The 22,353-nt window shown below is 52.8% G+C and overlaps 2 protein-coding genes and 1 long non-coding RNA gene across 13 annotated transcripts; 2 read left to right on the forward strand and 1 right to left on the reverse strand.

Annotated features, from left to right (window-relative positions):
* Window positions 1-719: 719 nt before the first annotated feature.
* Window positions 720-14,434, forward strand: SIGLEC10 (sialic acid binding Ig like lectin 10). Of its 11 annotated transcripts, none has more exons than XR_013552711.2 (12): window positions 723-881; window positions 962-1,783; window positions 2,063-2,110; window positions 2,263-2,526; window positions 3,848-3,895; window positions 4,027-4,284; window positions 4,373-4,657; window positions 4,977-5,070; window positions 5,166-5,367; window positions 7,941-8,257; window positions 8,980-9,278; window positions 11,665-14,434. XR_013552711.2 is itself a non-coding variant. In XM_060651894.3 (12 exons), exons 1-11 carry the CDS (start codon window positions 845-847, stop codon window positions 8,223-8,225), a joined length of 2,013 nt encoding a protein of 670 aa, XP_060507877.3. In that variant the 5' UTR covers window positions 723-844; the 3' UTR covers window positions 8,226-8,257; window positions 8,980-10,975. The 11 variants fall into 11 exon arrangements, 8 of the variants coding, with proteins under 8 accessions (XP_078295523.2, XP_078295520.2, XP_078295524.2 ...); XM_060651894.3 differs by lacking the exon at window positions 11,665-14,434 and having other exon boundaries at window positions 962-1,342; window positions 1,673-1,783; window positions 8,980-10,975; XM_060651892.3 differs by lacking the exon at window positions 11,665-14,434 and having other exon boundaries at window positions 724-881; window positions 962-1,342; window positions 1,499-1,783; window positions 8,980-10,974.
* LOC132690905 (uncharacterized) lies at window positions 8,863-16,804 on the reverse strand. The gene is made up of 3 exons (XR_013552713.2): window positions 15,806-16,804; window positions 9,194-9,370; window positions 8,863-8,948 (listed from the first exon to the last, which is right to left on the reverse strand). It is a non-coding gene; the product is annotated as an uncharacterized LOC132690905 (long non-coding RNA).
* Window positions 16,805-19,629: 2,825 nt separating this feature from the next.
* Window positions 19,630-22,166, forward strand: CE2H19orf84 (chromosome E2 C19orf84 homolog). Its single transcript, XM_060651888.3, has 2 exons — window positions 19,630-19,901; window positions 20,995-22,166. The coding sequence occupies exons 1-2, from the start codon at window positions 19,867-19,869 to the stop codon at window positions 21,521-21,523; spliced, it is 564 nt and encodes a 187-aa protein (XP_060507871.1). The 5' UTR covers window positions 19,630-19,866; the 3' UTR covers window positions 21,524-22,166.
* The last annotated feature ends 187 nt before the right edge of the window (window positions 22,167-22,353 follow it).

Here is a 22,353-nt window from a genome sequence, read left to right on the forward strand (position 1 = left end):
CCAGTTTAATTTGCATTTCAGATATGAACGCCGAATAATTTTAGTATAACAATGTCCCGTTGCGATATTTGGGACGTACTTCTAAAAAAAAAAAAAATCATTCATCATTTAACTGAAAGTCAGCTTTAACTGGGGCACCTGGGTGGCCCAGTCGGTTAAGTGTCTGGCTTCAACTAGGGTCATGATCTGCACGGTTCGTGAGTTGGAGCCCCTGATGGGGCTTTCTGCTGTCAGCACAGAGCCCGCTCCAGATCCTTTGTCCCCCTCTCTCTCTGGCCCTCCCCTGCTCTCTAAAGTCAACTTTAACTGGAGATTCTGAGTTTTAACTGGCAAGACCCATCAGCCGCCCACCCCCCACAACCCCCTTCCTGCATCCACTCTTGCTGTTCCCCACTGCCCTCCTTCCCCAGGGGCCCCCCGTCTGAAGAAAGGCTCATTGTACACTTTCACTTCTGCTTCCTCAGCCACCTAAGGCCCAGCGGGAGAGCCCCGACCCTCCACCCACCCAGGGCCCATGGCCTCACCCACCTTCCACTCCCTCCCCACCCCCAGGGGACCCCCAGAAGGACCAGCTCTGCCATCCCAAGCACCAGGCAGCCTCCCCCCGCCCCGCCCAGCCCCCCAGGAAAGATTCAGAGTCCTAGCGGGTGAGGTGGGGCTGGAGAGTGACAAGATAGGGCGGGGGGGGGGGGGGGGGGCGGGCTGGAGCGAGTGGGGGTGGGGCTCAGGACCGGTCACCTGGCCCCGGGTACAGCTTTCGCAACTGGCGGTTCCCCTTCGTCAGTGGAGGCGTCCGGGGGACGAGCCTGTGTGAGGGCAGGTCCAAGTGCACCCTCGTGCAGAGATGGCCCTGTCACTGCTGTTGGCCCTGCTGTGGGGCGGTGAGTGGGCCACGGGGCCAGAAGGGGCCTGGGTGGGGGCGCGGGCTGGGCTTGCAGCTTGAGCCCTCTGTCTCCTTCAGGGTCTCAGGCCCAGGCCCCAGGATTCTCCCTGCAAGTGCAGAGCGTGGTGACGGTGCAGGAGGGCCTGTGTGTGCACGTGCCCTGCACCCTCTCCTACCCCCGGATAGGCTGGACGGAGGACACCCCCGCCCTCGGCTCCTGGTTCGTGGTCGGGACAGACACGAACAAGGGAAGACCGGTGGCCACAAACAAGCAGGATCAAGTGCACGGTGGCTCCGGGGGCCGGTTCCAGCTCACTGGGGATCCCCAGAACCGCAGCTGCTCCTTGCTGATCAGAGACGCCCAGGTGGAGGACTCGGCACAGTACTTCTTTCGGGTGGAGAGAGGCAGTTACGTGCGGTATAATTTCGTGGAAAGCCCGTTCTATCTGGAAGTGACAGGTATGGACCGGGCTCCAGCAGGACTGGGAGGGAAACTCTCCTCCTCCCTGCCGTTCCCCAACCCCCCCCCCCCACACACACTGTGGGGAGCAGATCAGGCGTCACCCCTGCAGCACCCCCTCCCAGGGCTAGGATTGTGCCCTCTCTCTGCCCCAGCCCTGACACAGAAGCCCGATGTCTACGTCCCAGAGACCCTGGAAGCAGGGCGCCGGGCGACACTCATCTGTGTGTTTAACTGGGCCTTTGAGGAATGTCCAGCCCCTACTTTCTCCTGGATGGGGGCCGCCGTCACCACCCCAGGGCCCGGACGCAAACCCTCCTACTTCTCAGTGCTTTCTCTCACACCGAGACCCCAGGACCACGGCACCCACCTCACGTGCCGGGTAGACTTCTCCAGAAAGGGCGTGAGCGCAGAGACAACCGTTCGACTTAACGTCACCCGTGAGTCTGGTGGCCAGGGCATCAGGGTGTGCAGACAGGCACGGCGGGATGTGGCCGGGCGGGGGCATCCAGACAGGTCGGTGGGGAGTCGCATCACGCTGCCTCGGCCCTGGGAGGGCTTGGGGACGCCATCTGCTCCCCAGCCACAAGCATCTTTGACACCAGTTCGTCACTAGCCTCCCGGAGGATATCACGCTTTCTTTTCCCCCCGAGGGGGTTCCCTGTTACTGCCAGGAGCCCCACGGTCCTCCCCCAAGCCAGGTCTCAATCTTGTTGCAGATGTCCCCAAAGACCTGGTTATCAGCGTTGCCAGAGCCAAGGCATCAGGTACGTATTGAGGGCCTGGGAGGGTGGGGCTGGTCCTCTGCGGAGGGTGGAGGCGAGGGAGACAGAGGGTGAGGGACACTCTGTTCCTCCTTCAGCTTCTCTCTCTCTCTCTCTCTCTCTCTCTCTCTCTCTCCCGGCTTCTGTCTCTGCAGCCCCGGAGCCCCAGGGAAACAGCCCACATCTGGAAGTCCAGAAAGGCCAGTTCCTGCAGCTGGTCTGTGCTTCCGAGAGCCAGTTCCCTGCCACCCTGAGCTGGGCCCTGGAGGACAGGATCCTCTCTTGGTCTCACCCCTGGACCCCCGGCCCCCTGGCTCTGGTGCTGACCCGGGTGATGCCTGGGGATTCAGGCTGCTACACCTGCCGAGCAGAGAACAGGCGTGGCTCCCAGAGCCGCACCCTGAACCTCTCCGTGCAGTGTGAGTGCGACCATCAGGAGACTGGTTTCCAGAAAGGGAGAAGGAAGAGGGGGGCTGGGGCTGGGGGGCAGGGCCCCGGAGCTCGAAAGGGACCCGGAACCCCAGGCTGGGGGGGCTAACAATTCCGATTCCAACTCCAACGTGGGTTTTCCACCACACCACCAAACAATTCTCTGGCGCCAGCGGGGTGTTCTGCAACTCAACTCGGTTGAACACTGTCTACCTGGAGGTGGTGGCAGATCTCACAGGTGAAGGGCTCGGTCCCGCAAGGTCCCCCCCGCTCCTTGGGCCCCCACCTCAGAGGCCAGTCACAAGCCGAGTCGACCAACTGGCTCTAGATCGGAGTTTCCCATGACCCCCCCACCCCCACCTTGAATTCAATTGATTTGATAAAATGGGGCACAGAACTCAGAGGAACACTGCACTTACTGGATGGGGGGTCATTATAAAATGATACAACAGCAGACAGAAGAGATGCGTGGGGGGCAAGGCCGTTGCCCGCGTACCTCCCCGTGTTCACCAGTAGGGAGGCTCTTCAAACCCCATTCTCTTGGGTTTTTATGGAGGCTTCGACACGGAGGCAGGATTATCCAAAGCTTTGGCCACTGCCATCCGATCCCACCTGCAATCGCTCTCCCTTCCCCGGAAGTCAGGGCAGGGATGGAAAGTCCCAAAGCTTCAGTCACCGAGGTTGGTTCTCTGGCCACCAGCCATCCCCCCGCCCCCCCACCCAAGGTGCTTTCCAACGGTCACCTCATTTACATCAACCCAGGTGTGGTTTGAAAGGGGTTTGTTATGAATATCAAGACACCTTTATCGCTCTCGTCTTTTAGGAAATTCCAAGGGTTTTAGGAACTCTATGCCAGGAATGGGAGAGATATGTATATTTATTTAATTTTTTTAAGTTTATTTATTTTGAAAGAAAGAGTGTGTGTGTGTGTGTGTGTGTGTGTGTGTGAGCAGGGGAAGGGCAGAGACAGAAGGAGACAGAGAATCCCAAGCAGGCTCCATGCTGTCAGCGGAGAGCCCGATGTGGGGCTTGAACTCACAAACCGTGAGCTCACGACCTGAGCCAAAACCAAGAGGCAGACACTTAACTGACCGAGCCACTCAGGTGCCCTTATATATTTTATTATAAATCACAAGCATAGAGACCAGCCCTTCTTACCAGTCTGTTCCCTTGGGCCACTCAGTGGAGAATCAGTCACTAGGTGATTCCATGCTCGGCCGCCCTGCCCTCTTTGTCTCCAAGGACCGTTCTCTGCCCTGAGGGAACCCCCCTCCCCTCCCTTCTAGAGCCGGCACCCTGTCTCTGTTTCAGATGCCCCAGAGAACCTGAGAGTGATGGCCCTACAAGCAAACAGGACAGGTATGAAGGGGGACAGAGAACCTGGGGCCTCTCGGTGCCACACTGGGGGCCTCGGCGTCTGGAATGCTGCCATGCAAAAGGGTCCCTGTGCCCTCAGCTGAGCCTCTGATCTTGCCTCTTCCTTCCCGCAGTCCTGGAAAACCTTGGGAATGGCACGTCCCTCCCAGCCCTGGAGGGCCAAAGTTTGCGTCTGCTCTGTGTCGCCCGCAGCAACCCCCCAGCCCAGCTGAGCTGGGCCCTGCGGGGACAGACTCTGAGCCCCTCCCAGCCCGCAGACCCCGGGATCCTGGAGCTGCCTCAGATACAAACGGAGCATGAAGGAGTCCTCACCTGCCGAGCTCAGAACTCGCTGGGCTCCCAGCACGTCTCCCTGCGTCTCTCTGTGGTCTGTGAGTGTGGGGACCCCCGGGGGCCAGACGCCCGGGGCCTGGGGAGCAGAGGCGCCGCTGACCCTGCCCCTCCCCCCCCCCCCTGCAGGCCCCCCGAGGCTGCTCGGCCCCTCCTGCTCCTGGGAGGGCGAGGCGCTGGGCTGCACCTGCTCCGCCCAAGCCCGGCCGGCCCCCACCCTGAGCTGGCGGCTAGGGGAGGGGCTGCTGGAGGGGAACCACAGCGACGCTTCCTTGACCGTCACCTCCAGCTCCGAGGGGCCCTGGGCCAACAGCTCCCTGAGCCTCAGGGGACCGCTGGGCTCCGGCCTCAGACTCAGCTGCGAGGCCCGGAATGCACATGGGGAACAGAGCGCCGCGGTCCTGCTGTTGCCAGGTCTGCGGGCCAGCTGGAGGCCCCACCCCCACCCCTGACGAGTGGAGGCTGAGTGGGGGCAGGGGCAAGGTCCTGTGGTTGGAGCAGGACCTGGGAAGGTGCACGTGGCACCTGCGGCTGGGAATGCAGAGGGCAATCCAAACTGGAAGGCCTGTCGCCTGGGCCCTGGGCGCAGAGGGGTTTCCAAGACTTGGACAGAAGGGGTTGCAGATAAAATTCCTGGAATGGGAGCTGGAACCTGAGTGCCCGGTGGCAGGTGGGCGTGAGGCCCCACGTTAACGGGGGAGGCTCAGAGCTGGCTGACCGTCTCCTTGCACAGATAAGAAGGGACTCCTCTCAAAGGCGTTGGGTAGCGGAATATTTCTGGGAATGGGCATCACGACGCTCCTTTTCCTCTGCCTCATCCTGGTCACGTGAGTTAGGAGCCTGCGCGATGGGGCGTGGGATCCGGGGCTGGGGACCGGGGAAGTGCCAGGGCGCACAATCAAGGGTCTTGTTCCCCGGGCAGGAAGACTCTGAGGAAGAAACAGGCCCAGGCAGGGACTCCGGCCCACGCAGGGACTCCGGCCCACGCAGGGACTCCGGCCCACGCAGGGACTCCGGCCCAGGCAGGGGCTCCGGCCCAGGCAGGGGCTCCGCCGAAGCCCAAGGCCACGCGGAGAAGCACGATCCTGGACTACATCAACGTGGTCCCCAATCCTGGTCCCCTGGTGAGTGGCTCCGTGTGCTGCCTCTACTTTCCCTGCTCAGACTCCCAGCCCTCGCCCTCGCCCCTCCCCTGCCCTGTCCCAACCCTTTTCCCCCAAGGGACATCAAGGTGGAAAAGGTATGGGTGTTGGATTCGAGTCCTGTGAGATCTTGACCAAATCACTCGCTCTCTCTGAGCCTCCATTTCTTCCTCTGCTTCCTTCGAGAGCTGGTTTGAGGATGAGAACACATCATGCACTTGCTCAAAATGTAGCAGCTCGCCCGTTCTTATCACCCCGATGAGGTTACTAATTCTAATTAATGATGTGATCATTCTTAATATCATGGAGAGTCCGTGTATTTAGTGATGAAGAGCGCGGCTCTGAAGTCAGCTCGTCCGGGTACACTCTTGGTTTTATCGCAGTGTGTTCTTGGACAAGTCTCTTAACTTCTCTGTGCCTTAGTTTAAAATGGGGGAAATGGGGGCGCCTGGGTGGCTCAGTCCTTAAGAGTCTGACCTCAGCTCAGGTCATGATCTCATGGTCTGTGAGTTTGGGCCCCGCATCGGGCTGTGTGCTGACAGCTCAGAGCCTGGAGCCTGCTTCGGATTCTGTGCCTTCCTCTCTCTCTGCCCCTCCCCTGCTTGCACTCTCTCTCTCTCAAAAATAAACATTAAAAAAATTTTTTTTAAAGAAAATGGGAGAAATAGTAGTATCTATTACCTAGGATCATTCTAAGTACTCGCTATGCTCATGGAACCTGTAAACATTTAGAATAGTAGCCGGCACCTAGTAAGTGTTCTACAAATGCCGGATAGTTTTAGGACAGAACATTTATTTGTTTATTTACTTACTTATTTATTTTTATTTTTACTTTTTTTAAGTTTATTTAGAGGGGAGGTGCGCATGCGCACAAGCAGGGGAGGGGGCAGAGAGAGAGAGAGAGAGAGAGAGAGAGAATCCCAAGCAGGCTCCCTGCTGTCAGCACAGAGCCTGATGCGGGGCTCGAACCCACATCAGATCACGACCTGAGCCGAAACCAACCGCCCCCCCCCCCCCCCCCCCCCCCGCCAGGCGCCCCCAGGAGAGAACATTTGTATGCTGATGACTCCAAAACTTGCATCTCTCAAACTCACCCTTGACCTTTAGACTCCTATCCAACGGTCCGGGTGGCATGTCCGTTTGAGTGTCTAACAGGCGTCTCGGATTTAGCCCGTCCGAGTCGAATTTAGGACTAACTCCACTGCTTACGCTCTCCATGCGGCCCGGCTCGGCAAACAGCACCACGTCCGCCTGGCTGCCCAAGCCCGTCTTTCGCTCCTCTGTCCTCCACCACCCCACGATCAACCCATTAGCAAGACCCCCTTCCCAATACACCCAAACCGCCTCTTTCGGTTCTGCCACTTCCTGTGTGTGCCCCCCTGCTTCCGCTCTCTTTCCGTGTGCATGGTATCCTTTAAAAACCCAAATAGGGAGGCCCCTGGGTGGCTCAGTCGGTTAAGCGTCTGAGTCCTGATTTCAGCTCATCATGATCTCACCTTTGGTGAGTTCGAGCCCAGCATCAGGCCCTGTGCTGACGGTGCAGAGCCTGCTTGGGCTTCTCTCTCTCTCTCCCTCTCTCTGCCCCTCCCCTTCTCTCTCTCTCTAAATAAACTTAAAAAAAAAAAAACAAAAAAACCCAAATAGGGACAACTAACCCTCGTGGAGTACTACTCAGCCATCATAAGGAACAAATGATTGAAAGAAGCTACTGGTTGAAAAAACCTTAGAGACAAAAAAAAAAAAAAAAAAGGAAAAATGCTGATCTCCAATGGTCACGTATGCAGGATTCCATGTTTATAACACCCTGCAAACGATCAGACTGTAGAGACCGAGGACAGATTAGTAGTGGCCAGGGTTAGGGACGGGAGGGCAGTGAGGACTAGAGAGGAGCAGCAGGTGGGGAGAGCTTTGTGGGGAGGAACAGTTCTGTGTCTTGACCGTGCTGTGGGCTGCACGGATCTCCCTGTGTGTGTTCGCTCTGGCTGCCATAGCAAAGGACTGCAGCTGGGGTGACTTAAACCACAGACATTGTTTATTGTTTGTTCCTGCCCCAAGATGTAATCCTAGTTCTTTTTTTTTTTTTAATTTTTTAATGTTTATTTATTTTTGAGAGAGAGAGAGAGAGCCAGCAGGGGAGGGTCAGAGAGAGAGGAAGACCCACAATCCGAAGCAGGCTCCAGGCTCTGAGCTGTCAGCACAGGGCCCGAGGCGGAGCTCGAACTCATAAAACGTGAGATCATGACCTGAGCCGATGTTGATCACTTAACTAAGCCACCCAGGCGCCCCAGTCCCAGTTCTTAATTAGTGTCTGGTGCATGGTGAGCTCTCGAGTATTTGTGGAAGGAGGGAAGGAAGGAAGGACACAGGGAGAGAAGGAGGGGAGGGAGGGAAGGGAGGAAGGAGGGGAAAGAGAGAGGGAGGAAGGAGAGGAGGGAGGGAAGAGGGGAAGGGAGGAAGGAGGGGAGAGAGAGGGAGGAAGGGGAGGAGGGAGGAAAGAGGGGAGGCAGGAAGGAAGAATAGAAGGAGGGAAGGAAGCCTGGTGGTTTCTCTCCCAGGCTCGCAATCGCAATCGGAACCAGAACCGGAAGGCCATGCCGAGCAGTCCTTCCCAGGCCTCTCCTCCAGGCGCTCCCTCCCAGGAATGTAAGAAAAACCAGAAGGAGCTACATGCTGCTCCCCACACTTATCCAGGACCCAGATCATCCACGCAAGCCTCAGAATCAGAGAGTAACCAAGAGAATCTCCATTATGCTGCCCTCACCTTCTCGGGCCTCAGACCCTGGGACACCTGGGAGTCCAAGGACACAGGCCCGGAGTACGAGGACATCAAGTTTCACTGACGGTCTCCCGGGCTGCAGGGCTGGGATCCAGGGTAGGCGGAATGGAGAGGGTGAGGAAGACAAGCATCCTCTCTCTCTCTCTCTCTCTCTGTCTCCCTCACCCTCTTGGTCTCCAAGCATGGGTCCTCCCATTCCAGACCCGATCATTTGGAAAAGCTGGACGCATCTCTCTGGATGCACTATTCTGAGAGGCAAGAGAAATCTTCTCTGCCACCACAGCCCCCCCTCCCCCCTGCAGCTGATCACACAGGCTCACAGTTTCTCAAAGGTGGGAGGGACTTTAAAGGCAATTAACCTATCATCTTTGCGAGGTCAGCCAGCTAACCTCACAGGTCAAGTCTGACCCGCTGCCTAATTTCGAGCCAAGAGTGTTTTCCACATTTTAAATGGTTGTGGGGAGGGGCCAGCTCAGATGGGAGAGCTTACAACGCCTGATCTCCGGGGTGGTGAGTTCAAGCCCCAGGTCAGGTGTAGAGATTACTAAAATAATAATACTAATAAACTTAAAAAAATAAATGGGAGCGGGGAATCGAAAGCAGAAAAATGTTTCCTGATACGTGCTAAGGATATGAAATTCCAATTCCGGTGTCCATAAATAAAGTTTTATTGGATCACAGTTGCGCCCATTCAAAAGAATGCAGGACTCTGGCCCACGGCAGGCAGAGCTGAGTCCGAGATGTCTGCTGTCTGGGCATCTGCAGGAAGAGTTTGCAGAATCTTCACCTAAAGTAAACACAGCCACTTATTTTTACAGAAGAGGAACAGAAGCAGATGTTCAGAGTGAGTTCAAGAGCAGCCACCGTAAAGATGTCCTGCTAGGCGACAAGACAGGAAGTCCCTCAGGGCAAGGACACCACGTGGAGACTGGGCGCAATTGTGCCCTCCAACCCATGAACCTGAGGAAGAACGATCGCAGGAGGGCATGGTACTGGGAACGCTCTCAAAATGTAATGGAAAGCAAAGCTCACCATGTACTCTGAATCAACCAGCCGGTGAAGAGAGAAGATAGGTCTATTTCTCCGAGGGGAGCAGGTCCTTCCTCCTTCCCCAGAGGTCAGAGTCCTAATTGCTTCACAGAAAGCTCTCATGGGGGATGGTTGCTACTTGCCAGGCAGAAAATTGAGGAGCCCAGAAGAGATGTTGGCCTTTGCATTAAAAAAAAAAAAAAAAAAGTTGGGGGCACCTGGGTGGCTCAGTCGGTTGAGCGGCTGACTCTTGGTTTTGGTTCAGGTCATGATCTCCCGGGTTGTGGGTTCAAGCCTGGCATGGGGCTCTGTGCTGACAGAGCGAAGCCTGCTTGGGATTCTCTCTGCCCTCTCCCCTGGCTCTCACCCTCTCTCTCTCTCTCTCTGTCTCTCTCAGAAATAAATAAATAAACATTTAATAAATAAATAAATAACAGGGCGCCTGGGTGGCTCAGTTGGTTAAGCGTCCAACTTCAGCTCGGGTCACAATCTCACGGTTCGTGAGTTTGAGACCCACGTGGGGCTCCATGCTGACAGCTCAGAGCCTGGAGCCTGCTTCGGATTCTGTGTCTCCCTCTCTGTCTGCCCCTCCCCTGCTTGCACTCTCTCTCTCTCTGTCTCAAAAATAAATAAACATTTTAAAAATTTGATAAATAAATAAATAACAATAATAATAAAAATAAAGCCACACTGGAGAAATCTGTGGAACCAAGAGCGTGTCCACACCCCAACAGCTGCCTGGCTCTAAAAATCTTTCCCCACTGCTTTGCCATCCTGCCTGAAGGGGGCGCTCTTGAGCGAAAAGGACTCGGAGCCTTGGGGGGCTTTTGGCTGGACTGGGACATAAAAGGCCCGTCTCTGACCATGCTTGTGGTCCACAGGGTCAAGAGCTAAAGACCAGGGAAAGGGTTAGAGGGGAGGGCATATCATTTCAAAGGGTGGCAGCTTCCACGAAGAGGAAGGAGCTGGTGGTGGACAGGTTCACGTTTTCCCAGGTATTTGGCTAAGGTCCTGAGGCTTTGTGTCCTGAGAGAGAGAATAACCGGATGTTCGCAGACAAGCCCCACTTCACCTAAAGCCTCTCAAATTCCAGAGCTATTGATCTGTGGAGACATTTGTAACACCGACTAACACATATTGAGCACTTACGCCAGGCGCTTCGGTGAATGCTTATTATATTATCCCACTCAACACAGAAACTCTTAAGGGAATTTTTGACTGAAGACTGGGGAAGTCTCCCTTCATCTTGCCAGATCCCAATTAACTGGTTCATGTAAGGCAGCCCGAAAAGGTTCAGAACTTTAAGAAAGAACAGATGTTAATCCAGAAGAATTTAACAAAACCTCTTAATTTGTCTACCCAAGGTAATCGTCAGTACTAATGAGCTGAGGGGCGCCTGGGTGGCTCAAGACAGTTGAGCATCTGATGTTTGGTTTTTTTTTAAGTTTATTTATTTATTTAGAGAGAGTGTGTGGGAGGGCCAGAAAGAGAGGGAGGGAGAGAGAGAATCCATACTGTCAGAGCAGGGCCTGATGCGAGGCTCGAACTCGCGAACCGCCAGAACGTGACCTGAGCTGAAACCGAGAGTCGGATGTTCAACCCACTGAGCCACCCGGGGCACCCCAAGCATCTGCCTCTTGATTTTGGCTCAGGTCATGATCTCAGGGTCGTGGGATCGAGCTCTGTGTGGGGCTCCACATTGAGCATGGAGCTGGCTTAAGATTCTCTCTTTCTCTCCCTCTGCCTCCCTTCCCTATTCATGCGCTCTCCCTCTCTCTAAAATAAAGTAATAATAATAAAATAAAATAAAAATATAATAATAATAAGCTGATTCTTGCACTGGTTTCTTAGCCACTACTGGCAAGATTTATCTAATTCTGTTCATCCTTTTAGGGACTAAAGATCCCTTCTCTCCACCCCCCCCCCCCCCATAATCTTAGAAAGACAAAAACAAAAAACAAAAAGCAAATCTTCCACAGTGGCCAGCTGCGTGGACACAGTCTGGCCGCTGCTTCCTCCAGAGATGAGGTGACAGACTCTCTCCCTCTCTCTTTTTTATTGTTTATTTACTTTTTTTTTTTTTTTTTTTGAGAGAGAGAGAGTGAGTGGGGGAGGGACAGAGTGAAAGGAGACACAGAATCTGAAGCAGGCTCCAGGCTCCGAGCTGTCAGCACAGAAGAACCTGAAGCAGGGCTTGAACTCAGAGACAAGATCATGACCTGAGCCAAAGTCAGTCGCTTAACAGACTGAGCCACCCAGGTGCCCCTGGGCTCTCCTCTCTTTATACCTGAAATGATTGACAGGACTCCTGTCCAATCACAACTTTTCTCCTCATTCGAGCCACTAAGAGGCAGGTTCTGACTTTTCTCTAATACAAATGTTACAGAGAAGTTAGCATGTAAAAATTTTGATGACTTAGGGCCAGATGTGAAAACTGAAGACCAGCTCAACTTTTTTCCTTTTATTAATCACAGCTTGCAAAACTTCCTTCTTGTGAATGAAATGGCCTGAGCTTTGTGGTACCAAGATCTCCTGGTGACAGTTTAACAAATCACTCTGGTTCTCAGATGAAGATCACTGTGCAGCAAATAATGAAGAGGGAGAAAGAAAGGGGAGGGGGGAAACTTTGAGATGGAATTTTCCAAGGGTTTCGTGATGCAGATATTACGATCTCTGCTTTATAGCTGAGCAAACTGAGGCACCGGAAGGTTGCAGACGTGCCCAACATCACATGATTAGTAAGATTCAATCCCAGGCAATCTGATTCTGGAGCCCAGGCTCTTAGTCATGATCCTATATGGGCCTCCTGATGAATTGTTGACCAGAGGTGTGGCTGGGCACCTGGGTGGCTCGGTCAGTTAAGAGATTCTTGGTTTCAGCTCAGGTCATGATCTCACGGTTCATGAGTTGGAGTTTCTCTCTCTCCCTCTATCTGCCCCTTCACTCTCTCTGGAGCTCTCTCTCTCTCAAAGCAAATAAATGAGCTTAAAAAAAAAGAGGTGTGGCAGGTACAGCACATGGGAAGGACAAAGGATTTGTCCTTGTGTCCAGATTCTACCACTTACTAGCAGAGTAAGTGTAGGCCAAGTGAGTTTCCCTCTCGGAGCCTCTATTTCCCCCTGTATTCAAATGACGGTAACACCCTTGCTCAAAAGTGGGTTGTAATGACTGAATAGAGACTGTAAATATAGTGTATAAACTGTAAAGCATCATTTAGACATTAACTATGCTTATCTGAGTACAACGAAGTAGGATTATTTAAGTATGGTGGAGAGCCTTCAGAAGAACAGAGAATTTATCTATCGGGATCCAAATCTCACGTTTGTTGAATGGCAACTATAATATGTGAAATCTTCTCAGCTCGTAAGAGGCTGCCCATTTGCATTAGCCATGGCGCCCCAGTCTGCAGGGGGGTTGCAAACAGCTTTGGAGAATAAGATACAGAGCGAGGGCGAGCACTGTGGTCACTGTCTCCCGTGCTCTTTCTGTTCTTCCTCCCATAGTCACCGTAGGAGCCCCGATTGGGCTGTTATTGGGTAGCTGGTGATATACCAGGGAGACCCCCTCAGACCTGTTTTGCCTTCTTCAGTGAGCCAACACCCACAGCATGAAGTACAACAGTGAATTAGGTGCAAGGATTCAAGTTGGCCACTAGGAGCCAGTGTACACAGAGTGAGAGAATTAGGGACTCGGTTTAGGATCACCCAATGCAATCCCCTCATTTTAGAGATGGGGCTTAGAAAGAGGGACAGGGTCTTGCCTAAGGCCATGCGGCAAAATGGAGGAAGTGAAACTCATACCCAGCCAGGTCCTAGAATGGATGAGCATTGACTGCACAGCATGAATCCCTTTTAACAAATTTGGAGCGGGGAGGATGCCGGAGGGGCTTCTGTTTCCATTCCTGTACCCCCAAATCCTGCTATGAGAGCCACCTTTCAAAGTTTGTATGACCTAGGAAATTTCTTTTTTTTGTAAGTTATTTATTTATCTATTTTGAAAGAGAGAACAAGCGGAGAAGAGGCAGAGAGAGAGGGAGAGAGAGAGAATCCCAAGCCGGTTGGGCACTTTCAGCTCAGAGACCAACTTGGAGGGCTCAGTCTTGCAAACCGTGTGATCATGACATGAGCTGAAATCAAGAGTTAGATGCTTCACCGACTGAACCACCCAGGCGCCCTGACTTGGGAAATTTCAAGAGTGAGTTGCTAGGGCAACAGGTTTGGCCAGGGGTCACTAACTTTGAAATATGTGAGCTAAGGTCCTGACTTACCAATAACGACTTGGGACTCAGAGGGAGCGAGGACGGTGTTATCCGGGACTCTGGGGAAGGGCAACGTTGTGTAAATGAAAATATGAGTGACAACAGGCTTGGAGGCAGAAGACCCAGCCTGGACTTTCCCCCTTGTCACGCAGTCTCTATAACCAATTCACTAGGAACTATCAGCCCCAGGAAGTATAAATACAAAACAGCTCTATGTTTCTGATCACTGATCTGATCATTCTCTCTCAAAACATTTTTTTCTCAGGTCATCTGACTGGCTCAGTCAGTGGAGCATGTGACTTTGATCTCAGGGTCATGAGTTCAAGTCCCTATTGGGCATAGGGCCTGCTTTGAAAAAAAAAAAAAAAGAATATTTTTCTTCTCAGCTCCTAACTATGTCTCAGATACTCTGCTCAGCCTGGTCTTAAGCCTTCCCCTCAGATTCCTCTCCAACCAGTAGTGGTTCAAGCTGGGACTTGCCTCCTTGGAGAAGAGAGGGACACCAATCATCCTGGACACATCTTTTCTCCATCCTCATTTAAAGCCCTGATTTCCCAAAGTTTAGGGGCCTAGAGGAGGGATGGGCATGGGGACAAGTGACTCTTGACCCGACTGGCCACAGCAGTAGCTTCTTGTTGGCTGAAGCCTTCTCCGGGCTAACCCTGGATGTGTCCAAAGACTGGCTCTCTTGCGGAGCAAGAACGTGAGAACCTGGGTGGGTCCAGTGAGGTTTTCTGAACTCCTCTGTTTTTTTTTTTTTGTTTTGTTTTTTGTTTTTAATTTTATTTTTTTAAGTAATCTCTACGTGTTGGGGCGCCTGGGTGGCTAAGTCAGTTAAATGTCTGGCTCTTGGTTTTGGTTCAGGTCGTGATCTCACGGTTCATGAGTTAAGCACTGTGTCGGGCTCCGCACTGACAGTGAAAAGCCTGCTTGGGATTCTCTCTCTCTGCCCCTCCCCCCACTCGTGCTTCTCTCAATTAAAAAAAAAAAAAAAAAAAGCCTTAAAAAAAGTAATCTCTAGGGGTGCCTGGGTGGCTCAGTCGGTTGAGCGTCGGACTTCAGCTCGGGTCATGATCTCGTGGTCCGTGAGTTCAAGCCCCACATCCGGCTCTGTGCTGACAGCTCGGAGCCTGGAGCCTGCTTCAGATTCTGTGTCTCCCTCTTTCTCTGACCCTCCCCTGTTCATGCTCTGTCTCTGTCTCAAAAATAAATAAACATTTAAAAAATTAAAAAAAAAAGTAACCTCTACATACAACCTGTGGCTCAAACTTACAACCCCAAGATCCACAGTCACATGCTCTAATGACTGAGCTAGCCAGGAGCCCCTGGACTCCTCTGTTTCTTTTCTTTTCTTTTTAATATATACCCCTTTAAATTTTTTTAAATGTTTATTTTTGAGAGACAGACAGAGAAAGAGCTAGAGACAGAGCATGAGCAGGGGAAGGGCAGAGAGAGAGACAGAACCCAGAGCAGGCTCCAGGCTCTGAGCTATCAGCACAGATCCCCACACGGGGCTCAAATTCACAAACTGTGAGATCATAACCCGAGCACATCTGAAGTCGGATGCTTAACCGACTGAGCCACCCAGGCGCCCCTGCAGGGTTCTGATTAGAAAGAAGGTATAACTTCTGGGTCAAAGTCTAAAGGTGAGCAGTCCCCCACCGCTACCTTGAAGGGTATGGGAAGAAAGCAGTGAGGTCAGAGCCTCTAGAGGTGGGGAGAGTCTCCAAGGGAGGCAAGAAAGGCGGCGGGGGAGTGGGGGTATGGGGGTGGGGGGAAGGCGGGTATTAAGGGTGGGACGGCAGGGAGAGAAGCCCTCAAGACCAGGAGGCCCTGGTGCCTAACGGCACTTGGAAAGGCCCCCAAGTTGGAAGGGTCCCCTGGAGGGGGACAGAAGTGGGGACTTAAGGGAACCCGTGAGCCCAGTAGGCTGGGAGGCCCTGAAAGTCCAGTCTTGGGACTACGCCCGAGGCCCTTGGGGGGAGGCAGTGGAAGGAAGGGGCCGAACCTAAGGCGGGGATGGGGCAACGGGGCTCCCTGGTGGGCCATGGAGACGCCTGCGCGGGATTCCCTCCCTCAGCCCGGGGTCCTGTCGCCCCTCCAAGCTTCGCTCGGCATCTCCAGGCCTGGGCTAGGTATCCCCGGACGCCGCAGACGCCACCCTGCGGAAGCAATAGCCATCGACTCCATTGAATTCCATAGCAAGAAAGTCCGGAGTAAGCCCTGAGAGAGGACAACCAATCAGAGAGCGAGCCGAGTTCGCGCTCAGAAATATAACCAATCAAAGAGCGAGGGTGCCGGCTCGCAGATCTGCGGGATGCGGGGAGGGGACTCGGGGGCAACGCGAGCTCACTCACCAATCAGAGCCGAGAATGACTGTCTCGCGCGGCTGTCTAACACTGAGTGGGCGGAGCTCAAACGCAACGCTGCTGGAGTTTCCCCACGAATCGGAAGTTTCGCTGCCCCCGACGCAGGAGTTGATTGGTCACTTGCAGAACTTGCCTCCCAATGTTGGAAAACGGATACAGGACATTCCCTTAGAGACACTAGAGCCCGCCTCCGCTCCCTAGCGTGGGAGGAGGGCCTTAAAGGGCCAGGTTCTTGGTAAGTCGACGTCGGACCTCTTCACAGAAGTAGAAACAGTAGCAGAACAAAATCGAAAGCCATTCCATTATGTTGGAATTGACCAGGAAGGGCTATCTCTCGAAGAAACAGGGGACCCCAAAAGTTTAAGCAGTTTGCTGTAGGTCACGGACTTGTAAGTAGCGGAGCGGGGATTCGAACCTTCATTTCCAAGCCCTGTGTCTCGACAAAATAGCCACGCCTCTTTGGGATACGACATAACCAAAGGATGAGACCCGAATCCTAATCACACTCGCTGAGAAAGTCTTGGCTTCAATGATAAAATCTTTTCGGTCCAGCCACCTGGCCTTTGCTCACACCATTTCTTCTCACTCTAGACCTAGCCCAAAGGCCACCTCCCCTAAACAAAACAAAACACACAAAAAACCAAAAACGAAACCAACCAACCAACCAACGCTGCCCCTTGCTGGCAGGCAGCAAAGTTTTCCTGACCCCCTTCCCTCACGTCACCCCTTTGCCCCCAGGCAGCATTCCCTTCCCTCCTGGGCTTGGGGCTCTCACTGGCCTGTTCCAGTGTCCCGGCTCTGATCGCCCTGGAATGTTACCGTCGTCCATCTCTGTGCCTGTCCCCCACCCCTCAAGTCAGCCCTTCAAGGACCGGTGATACCTCCGAGTCATCAGCATCATCCAGCACAGGACCTGGATTGGAGAGAAGGGCAAAAAGTGAAAGCTCGTATCTGGGCTTTCCCTTCCTTAAGGTGGGATGTCCTGAACCTTCTAGTTAAAAAAAAAAAAAAAAAAAAAGAAAGAAAGAAAGAAAGAAAAGAAAAAGAAAGAAAAGAAAAGAAAAGAAAAATCATATTCACTGGTCTGGCTGAAAACTTTGCATTATCCTCGATTCCTCATTAACTTATCACCCCCAGCAGCCCTGCTTGCTACAGGTTCTAACAAAATACCTTCCAAATCCCTTCACATCTTCCCATTCCCACTCCCCTCCCTACAAGTCACTGCCACCCCTTGCCTGGAGGATAGCGGCAATTTCCCTGGGCTTCCTGCAACCACTCTTGGCGTTTACCACAGCCTATTCTCCAAACCGCTGACACTGTGCTTTGCTTAAAACATAAATCAAATTATGTCACACTTCTGCTTCCAAATGTTCAAAGTCATCTCAATGTTCTAAGAAAAAAAAAAAATCCAGTGTCTCCACTGCAGCCCACCAGGTCCTACATAATCTGGCTCCTGCTCGTGTCTCCCATCAACAGCACAGATATGAGCCAGGCTGTGGAGTTCAGATCTCACTTGTGCCACTGACTAGCCCTGTGACCTTGAGTAACTTACTTAGACCCCTTGAGGCAAGGTCTGATCACCTGTGAAGTGAGGATTAAATGAGTTAGAATTACTAATTAAAAGAGACCTCTACTGTATAAAATAACTAACTAGTATTCCTCAAAATGGTCAAGGTTGTGAAAAGCCAGCAAAGACGAGAAGCTGCTGTACCACGGACGAGTCTGGTAAATGGTATCCTGCACCAGTTCTAGAACAGAAAATAGAGGACATTAGTGTGGGAACTGGTAAAATCCAGTAAGTCTGGAGTATGGTTAACAGTCATGTCAGTTTCTTAGTTGCAATGAATGTTCCACGACAATGGAAGAAGATACACAGTAAGCAAAGCTGGGTGAGGACTGTATGGGAGCTCTCCTTATTATCTTTATAATTTTTCTGTAAATATAAAAGTATTCCAGGGGCCCCTGGGTGGCTCAGTCGGTGAAGCACATGACTTTGGCTCAGGTCATGATCTCGAAGTTCATGAGTTGGGGCCCCGTGTAATGACAGCTTGGAGTCTGGAGCCTGCTCCGGATTCTGTGTCTCCTTCGCCCTCTGCTCCTCCCGGGATCATGCTCTGTGTCTCTCTCAAAAATAGATAAACATTAAACAAATTTTAAATAAAAGTATTCCAAAAGAAAAATTGTATTTAAAAGCAAAGAGACCTATCCCTCACCCCCTCCAAGCTCTGTCCTTCCCAGTGCTGCAAACGCTGTGCTCCTTCCACCCTCAGACCTTTGCACTTCCTGTTCCCTCCACTAGGAATACTCAACACCAACGTCTTCTGGCTCCTTCCACAGTAGCCTTCCCTGACCATCTTAGTCAACTAAACTCACTGCCCCCTGTGCTTCTCTGTCCCCTTGCCCTGTCTTCACACTTTCACAGTCCTTATTCTTTTAAAAACATTTTTTTTTTTTTTTTTTTTTTTTTTTTTTTTTTTTTTTTAGGTGTGCCTGTATGGCTCAGTTTGTTAAGCATCTGACTTTGGCTCAGGTTATAATCTCAGGGTTGGTGAATTCAAGCCTCCTGCTCTGACAGCACAGAACCTGCTTCGGATCCTCTGTCTCTCTTTCTCTCTCTCTGCCCCTCCCCCACTCATGTTTTCTCTCTCTCTCTCTCTCTCTCTCTCTCTCAGAAATAAACTTAAAAAATTTTTTAATGTTTAATTTATTTCTGACATAGAGAGAGAGTGAGAAAGGGGCAGAGAGAGGAGAGAGAGAGAGAATCCTGAACAGGCTCTGAACTATCAGCGTGGAGCCCGACACGGGGTTTGAACCTGCAGTGAGATCGTATCCTGAGCTGAAACCAAGAGCTGGATGCTTAACCGACTGTGCCATCCAGGTGCCCCCACAGAACTTATTCTAGGAAATGTATACTTGTGTCTTGTCCCTCTTGTTCTCTCTTAAGAATATGGGCTGAGTCTATTTTGTCCCGGGGCTACACCCCCAAAGCCCAGTATGGGGCCTAGCATACAGTAGGCACTGAATACATATTTATTTTTTTTTTTTTCAACGTTTTTTTTTTTTTTATTTTATTTTTGGGACAGAGAGAGACAGAGCATGAACGGGGGAGGGGCAGAGAGAGAGGGAGACACAGAATCGGAAACAGGCTCCAGGCTCCGAGCCATCAGCCCAGAGCCTGACGCGGGGCTCGAACTCACGGACCGCGAGATCGTGACCTGGCTGAAGTCGGACGCTTAACCGACTGCGCCACCCAGGCGCCCCCATATTTATTTTTTTAATACATACTTCTTAAGTGAAGAGATTAAGAATGACTATTGTTTCCCAATAAAATACTACCAACACTCGCAGCAATAATGATAAGTAACTCTCATTTGTTGAAACAAATTAGTCTAGACTCTGTGTTGACTATTTTACACAAGTCGTATCTTTAAACCTCACAAGAACCTGGAAGGTAATATTCGCCCCATTTCTCAGATGGAGAAACGGAAGCACAGAGTCTAGAAGGACTGAAGGTCACAAAGTCAGTCAGAGACAGGGCCTGGGTGGAATCCAGCTCTCGACTCCAGCCCATTGACGATCCCCTCTACCCTGAGGAATGTCCAGATGTCCAGAATTCCCTATCTAAATGCCCCTTTAGTCCTAAAGAACCATGGGCCCCCTGAGGAAACGGCCAGAAATGCAGGTGGAAAGAGAGGAGGGGGCTAATGCCCTGACTCCTGGGTCTGAGAGGAGGGGGCTGGGGGACTGGACTCCTGGGTCTGAGGGAGGAGGGGCTGGGGGCTTGGACTCCTGGGTCTGGGGGTGGAAGAAGCTCAGGGGCTGTACTCTTGGGACTCAGGAGGTAGAGAGCTGCGACCCCAGATACGTGGTGTTGAGAAATTAGGTCCTGAGACCCCAGCGCCCTTTCCCGCGGCTCCGCACGCCCCGAAGGCCACGCCCCACTTTGAACAAAGTCCCTCCCACTTTCTTCCAGACCTCTCTCCGCCTCTCAGGGCCCTGAAGACATTCAGGCGAAGGTGCTAGAAGAAACTCGGGAGATCTCTGCAAAGATGGAACAGCAGGAGGAAGGGACTGGGCCCGAAGGGTAAGAGACACGAGGCCCTTCCCACGGGGAGAACAGAGACCAGAGAGGGAAGGGAACAGAGAAAATCAGAGACAGAGTGGACAGACTCAGAGAGACTATCAGGAAAAAAAAATTTTTTTTTCCAGTGTCATCAGTTGTTAGAAACAGAATCTTGGAGATCTTGTGGTCAGATTTGAGTGAGCTACTTAGGGATAGGGACACAGATATTTGTGGAACAGGGAGAAATTTCAAGAAGGAATGAGAAGAAATCGGTGATGTCAGGAACAGTCACAGGGCTGAAGAAATAGTGATAATAATCGTCAGACCCAGGTCTTTAAAAAAAATTTTTTTTTTCAACGTTTTTTATTTATTTTTGGGACAGAGAGAGACAGAGCATGAACGGGGGAGGGGCAGAGAGAGAGGGAGACACAGAATCGGAAGCAGGCTCCAGGCTCCGAGCCATCAGCCCAGAGCCTGACACGGGGCTCGAACTCACGGACCGCGAGATCGTGACCTGGCTGAAGTCAGACGCTTAACCGACTGCGCCACCCAGGCGCCCCTGACCCAGGTCTTTAATATGCACCTTTGCCACTATGCGAGGCCATCTTTTGGTGTGAAAAAATTAAGGTTCAGCACAAGGAAATGATTAGCCCAGAAACACACCATGAGCGAGGCAGCCTGGAGCTGGGTTCTGTCTGATGCTTAAGTTCTGGTAGAGCTGTCTGTCTGTCTGTCTGTCTGTCTGTAAAGAGAGACGGGAAGACAGAATGAGACAGAGATAGAAAGAGGGCACCTGGGTGCCTCAGTCGGGTAAGCGTCTGACTCCATTTCAGCTCAGGTCATGATCTCAGTTTAGTGAATTCGAGCCCCACGTCGGGCTCTGTGCTGACAGTGTGAAGCCTGCTTGAGATCCTCCTCTCTCAAAAATAAATAAATAAACTAAATAAAAAAATAAATAAAAGGAGGGGGGAGGGGGAGAGAAATGGAGAGAAGGGGATAAGGAGGTCACAGGTGGATGCCCAGCTCAGAGGACTCCCAGGAGAAGTGCGGGACCACAGTAGGAAGGACGTAGAGAGATGCCGAGATCTGCTGACCTGTCCTCTTGTCGTTCTAGGAACAACCCGTCCCTGCCATCACCTGGGCCTGAGCCGTGGCCCTCTGGGCCATTCCCAGCCTTGCCACCTTTTCCCCTGGGGACCCCAGATCCAGCCCACCTGGGGCTCCCTGAGAACTTGGCCTCTGTCACCGTCCCCATCCGTCTGGACGCCCTCTCCTACCTCCTGCACAGTGCCCTGCTGGGGGCCTACACCCTTCAACAGTCCTTGCCCTCCTGCCCCTGCAACTCACAGGCATGCTGCTCCCAGCCAGGCACCGCCACGAGGCCATCCAGGGGACGTGGGGGCTGGGACGTCCGACGCAGGCCAGGCCGGGGCCAGGGCCAGCCGCGATGGGGACCCAGAAGGGTGGAACAGCTGGAGAGGGGCTGGCGGGGGGGGTCTGGGGCTGGCCCCAAGACTCCCCCGGTGATGCCAGCCTCACCACCAAGGCTGCCTGCCCAGGATGGGAAGACGGAAGCTGGAGGTCGGGAGACACCCCAGGACATGCCAGCTGCTGCAGCAGAAAACTGGGACTCAGAATACTAGGACCCTGAGGGTCCAGCTCCCCAAACTCCTGAGAGGGCCCCTCAGGGTCACCAGGAGGGTTTTCCTGGAGCCCCAGGGTGACCTCAGCTATGGCAGAGATGCCCCAAGAAACATCATGCTCCCATCTCTTTTCCCCCAAAACCATAGCCTCCTGCCAGTCACCCCATGAAACATGGACCCGACCTAGGATCCCACACCAGAGAAAACCCTGAGCCTCGCCCCCGTGCCCCAAGCCATCCCCAGCTCCCCACCCCCCATTCCAACCCCATCTACAGTGACAACCTCAGTCCCTCCCATCCCCACCTTCCCCTGCAAGCCCTTTCCGGTCCCCACTCTCAATACCACCTTCCCAATCCCACTCATTGCCATTTCTGTCCCCATCTGCACCCTTGCTCCCAGCTTCTCTACCCACCTCAGGCCCAACCCAACCCTCAACTGTGTCCTACACTTGAGCCCTAGTCCAGTCCACCCTCGACCCCAGCCAGCCCCATCCTGTCCTGTTTCCCAGCCCCAACCGTGACACGCCCTGTGACCCACCGGCAGAGAACCCCATTGGCCCAACAGACCTGCAACCTCCCACCCCTTTTCCTGCCCTTGGGTGCGGGGAACCTGGTTGAAAAATAAATGGAAGACTTGCCCCATATCTTGTGTCTCTGTGTGTGTGCTTACACAGCTCAGGCTAACCCAGCAGGTGCTGTGAGCAAGGCCTGTGAAAGAGGTTAGGTCGTGGGGAGGGTCACAGAGAGAGGCCAGGGTGGCCGGAGCCTCGGGGAGGGAGGGCCTGGATCCCTGTTTCAGCGAATTCTATTTGGGGCCTCTGCCACCACTGC

This window comes from Panthera onca, chromosome E2 (assembly GCF_046562875.1).
Source record: "Panthera onca isolate mPanOnc1 chromosome E2, mPanOnc1 haplotype 2, whole genome shotgun sequence".
Lineage (NCBI taxonomy): Eukaryota > Metazoa > Chordata > Mammalia > Carnivora > Felidae > Panthera > Panthera onca.

What these genes read in the sequence shown, in the direction of transcription:
- SIGLEC10 (XM_078439394.2), top strand. Translation starts at nt 845, where the DNA reads ATGGCCCTGTCACTGCTGTTGGCCCTGCTGTGGGGCG. An exon ending in GTTGGCCCTGCTGTGGGGCG is followed by an intron (nt 882 to 961) that starts GTGAGTGGGCCA and finishes TGTCTCCTTCAG; the next exon opens with GGTCTCAGGCCCAGGCCCCA. An exon ending in CGCGGTCCTGCTGTTGCCAG is followed by an intron (nt 4,658 to 4,976) that starts GTCTGCGGGCCA and finishes CTCCTTGCACAG; the next exon opens with ATAAGAAGGGACTCCTCTCA.
- CE2H19orf84 (XM_060651888.3), top strand. Translation starts at nt 19,867, where the DNA reads ATGGAACAGCAGGAGGAAGGGACTGGGCCCGAAGG. An exon ending in GAAGGGACTGGGCCCGAAGG is followed by an intron (nt 19,902 to 20,994) that starts GTAAGAGACACG and finishes TTGTCGTTCTAG; the next exon opens with GAACAACCCGTCCCTGCCAT.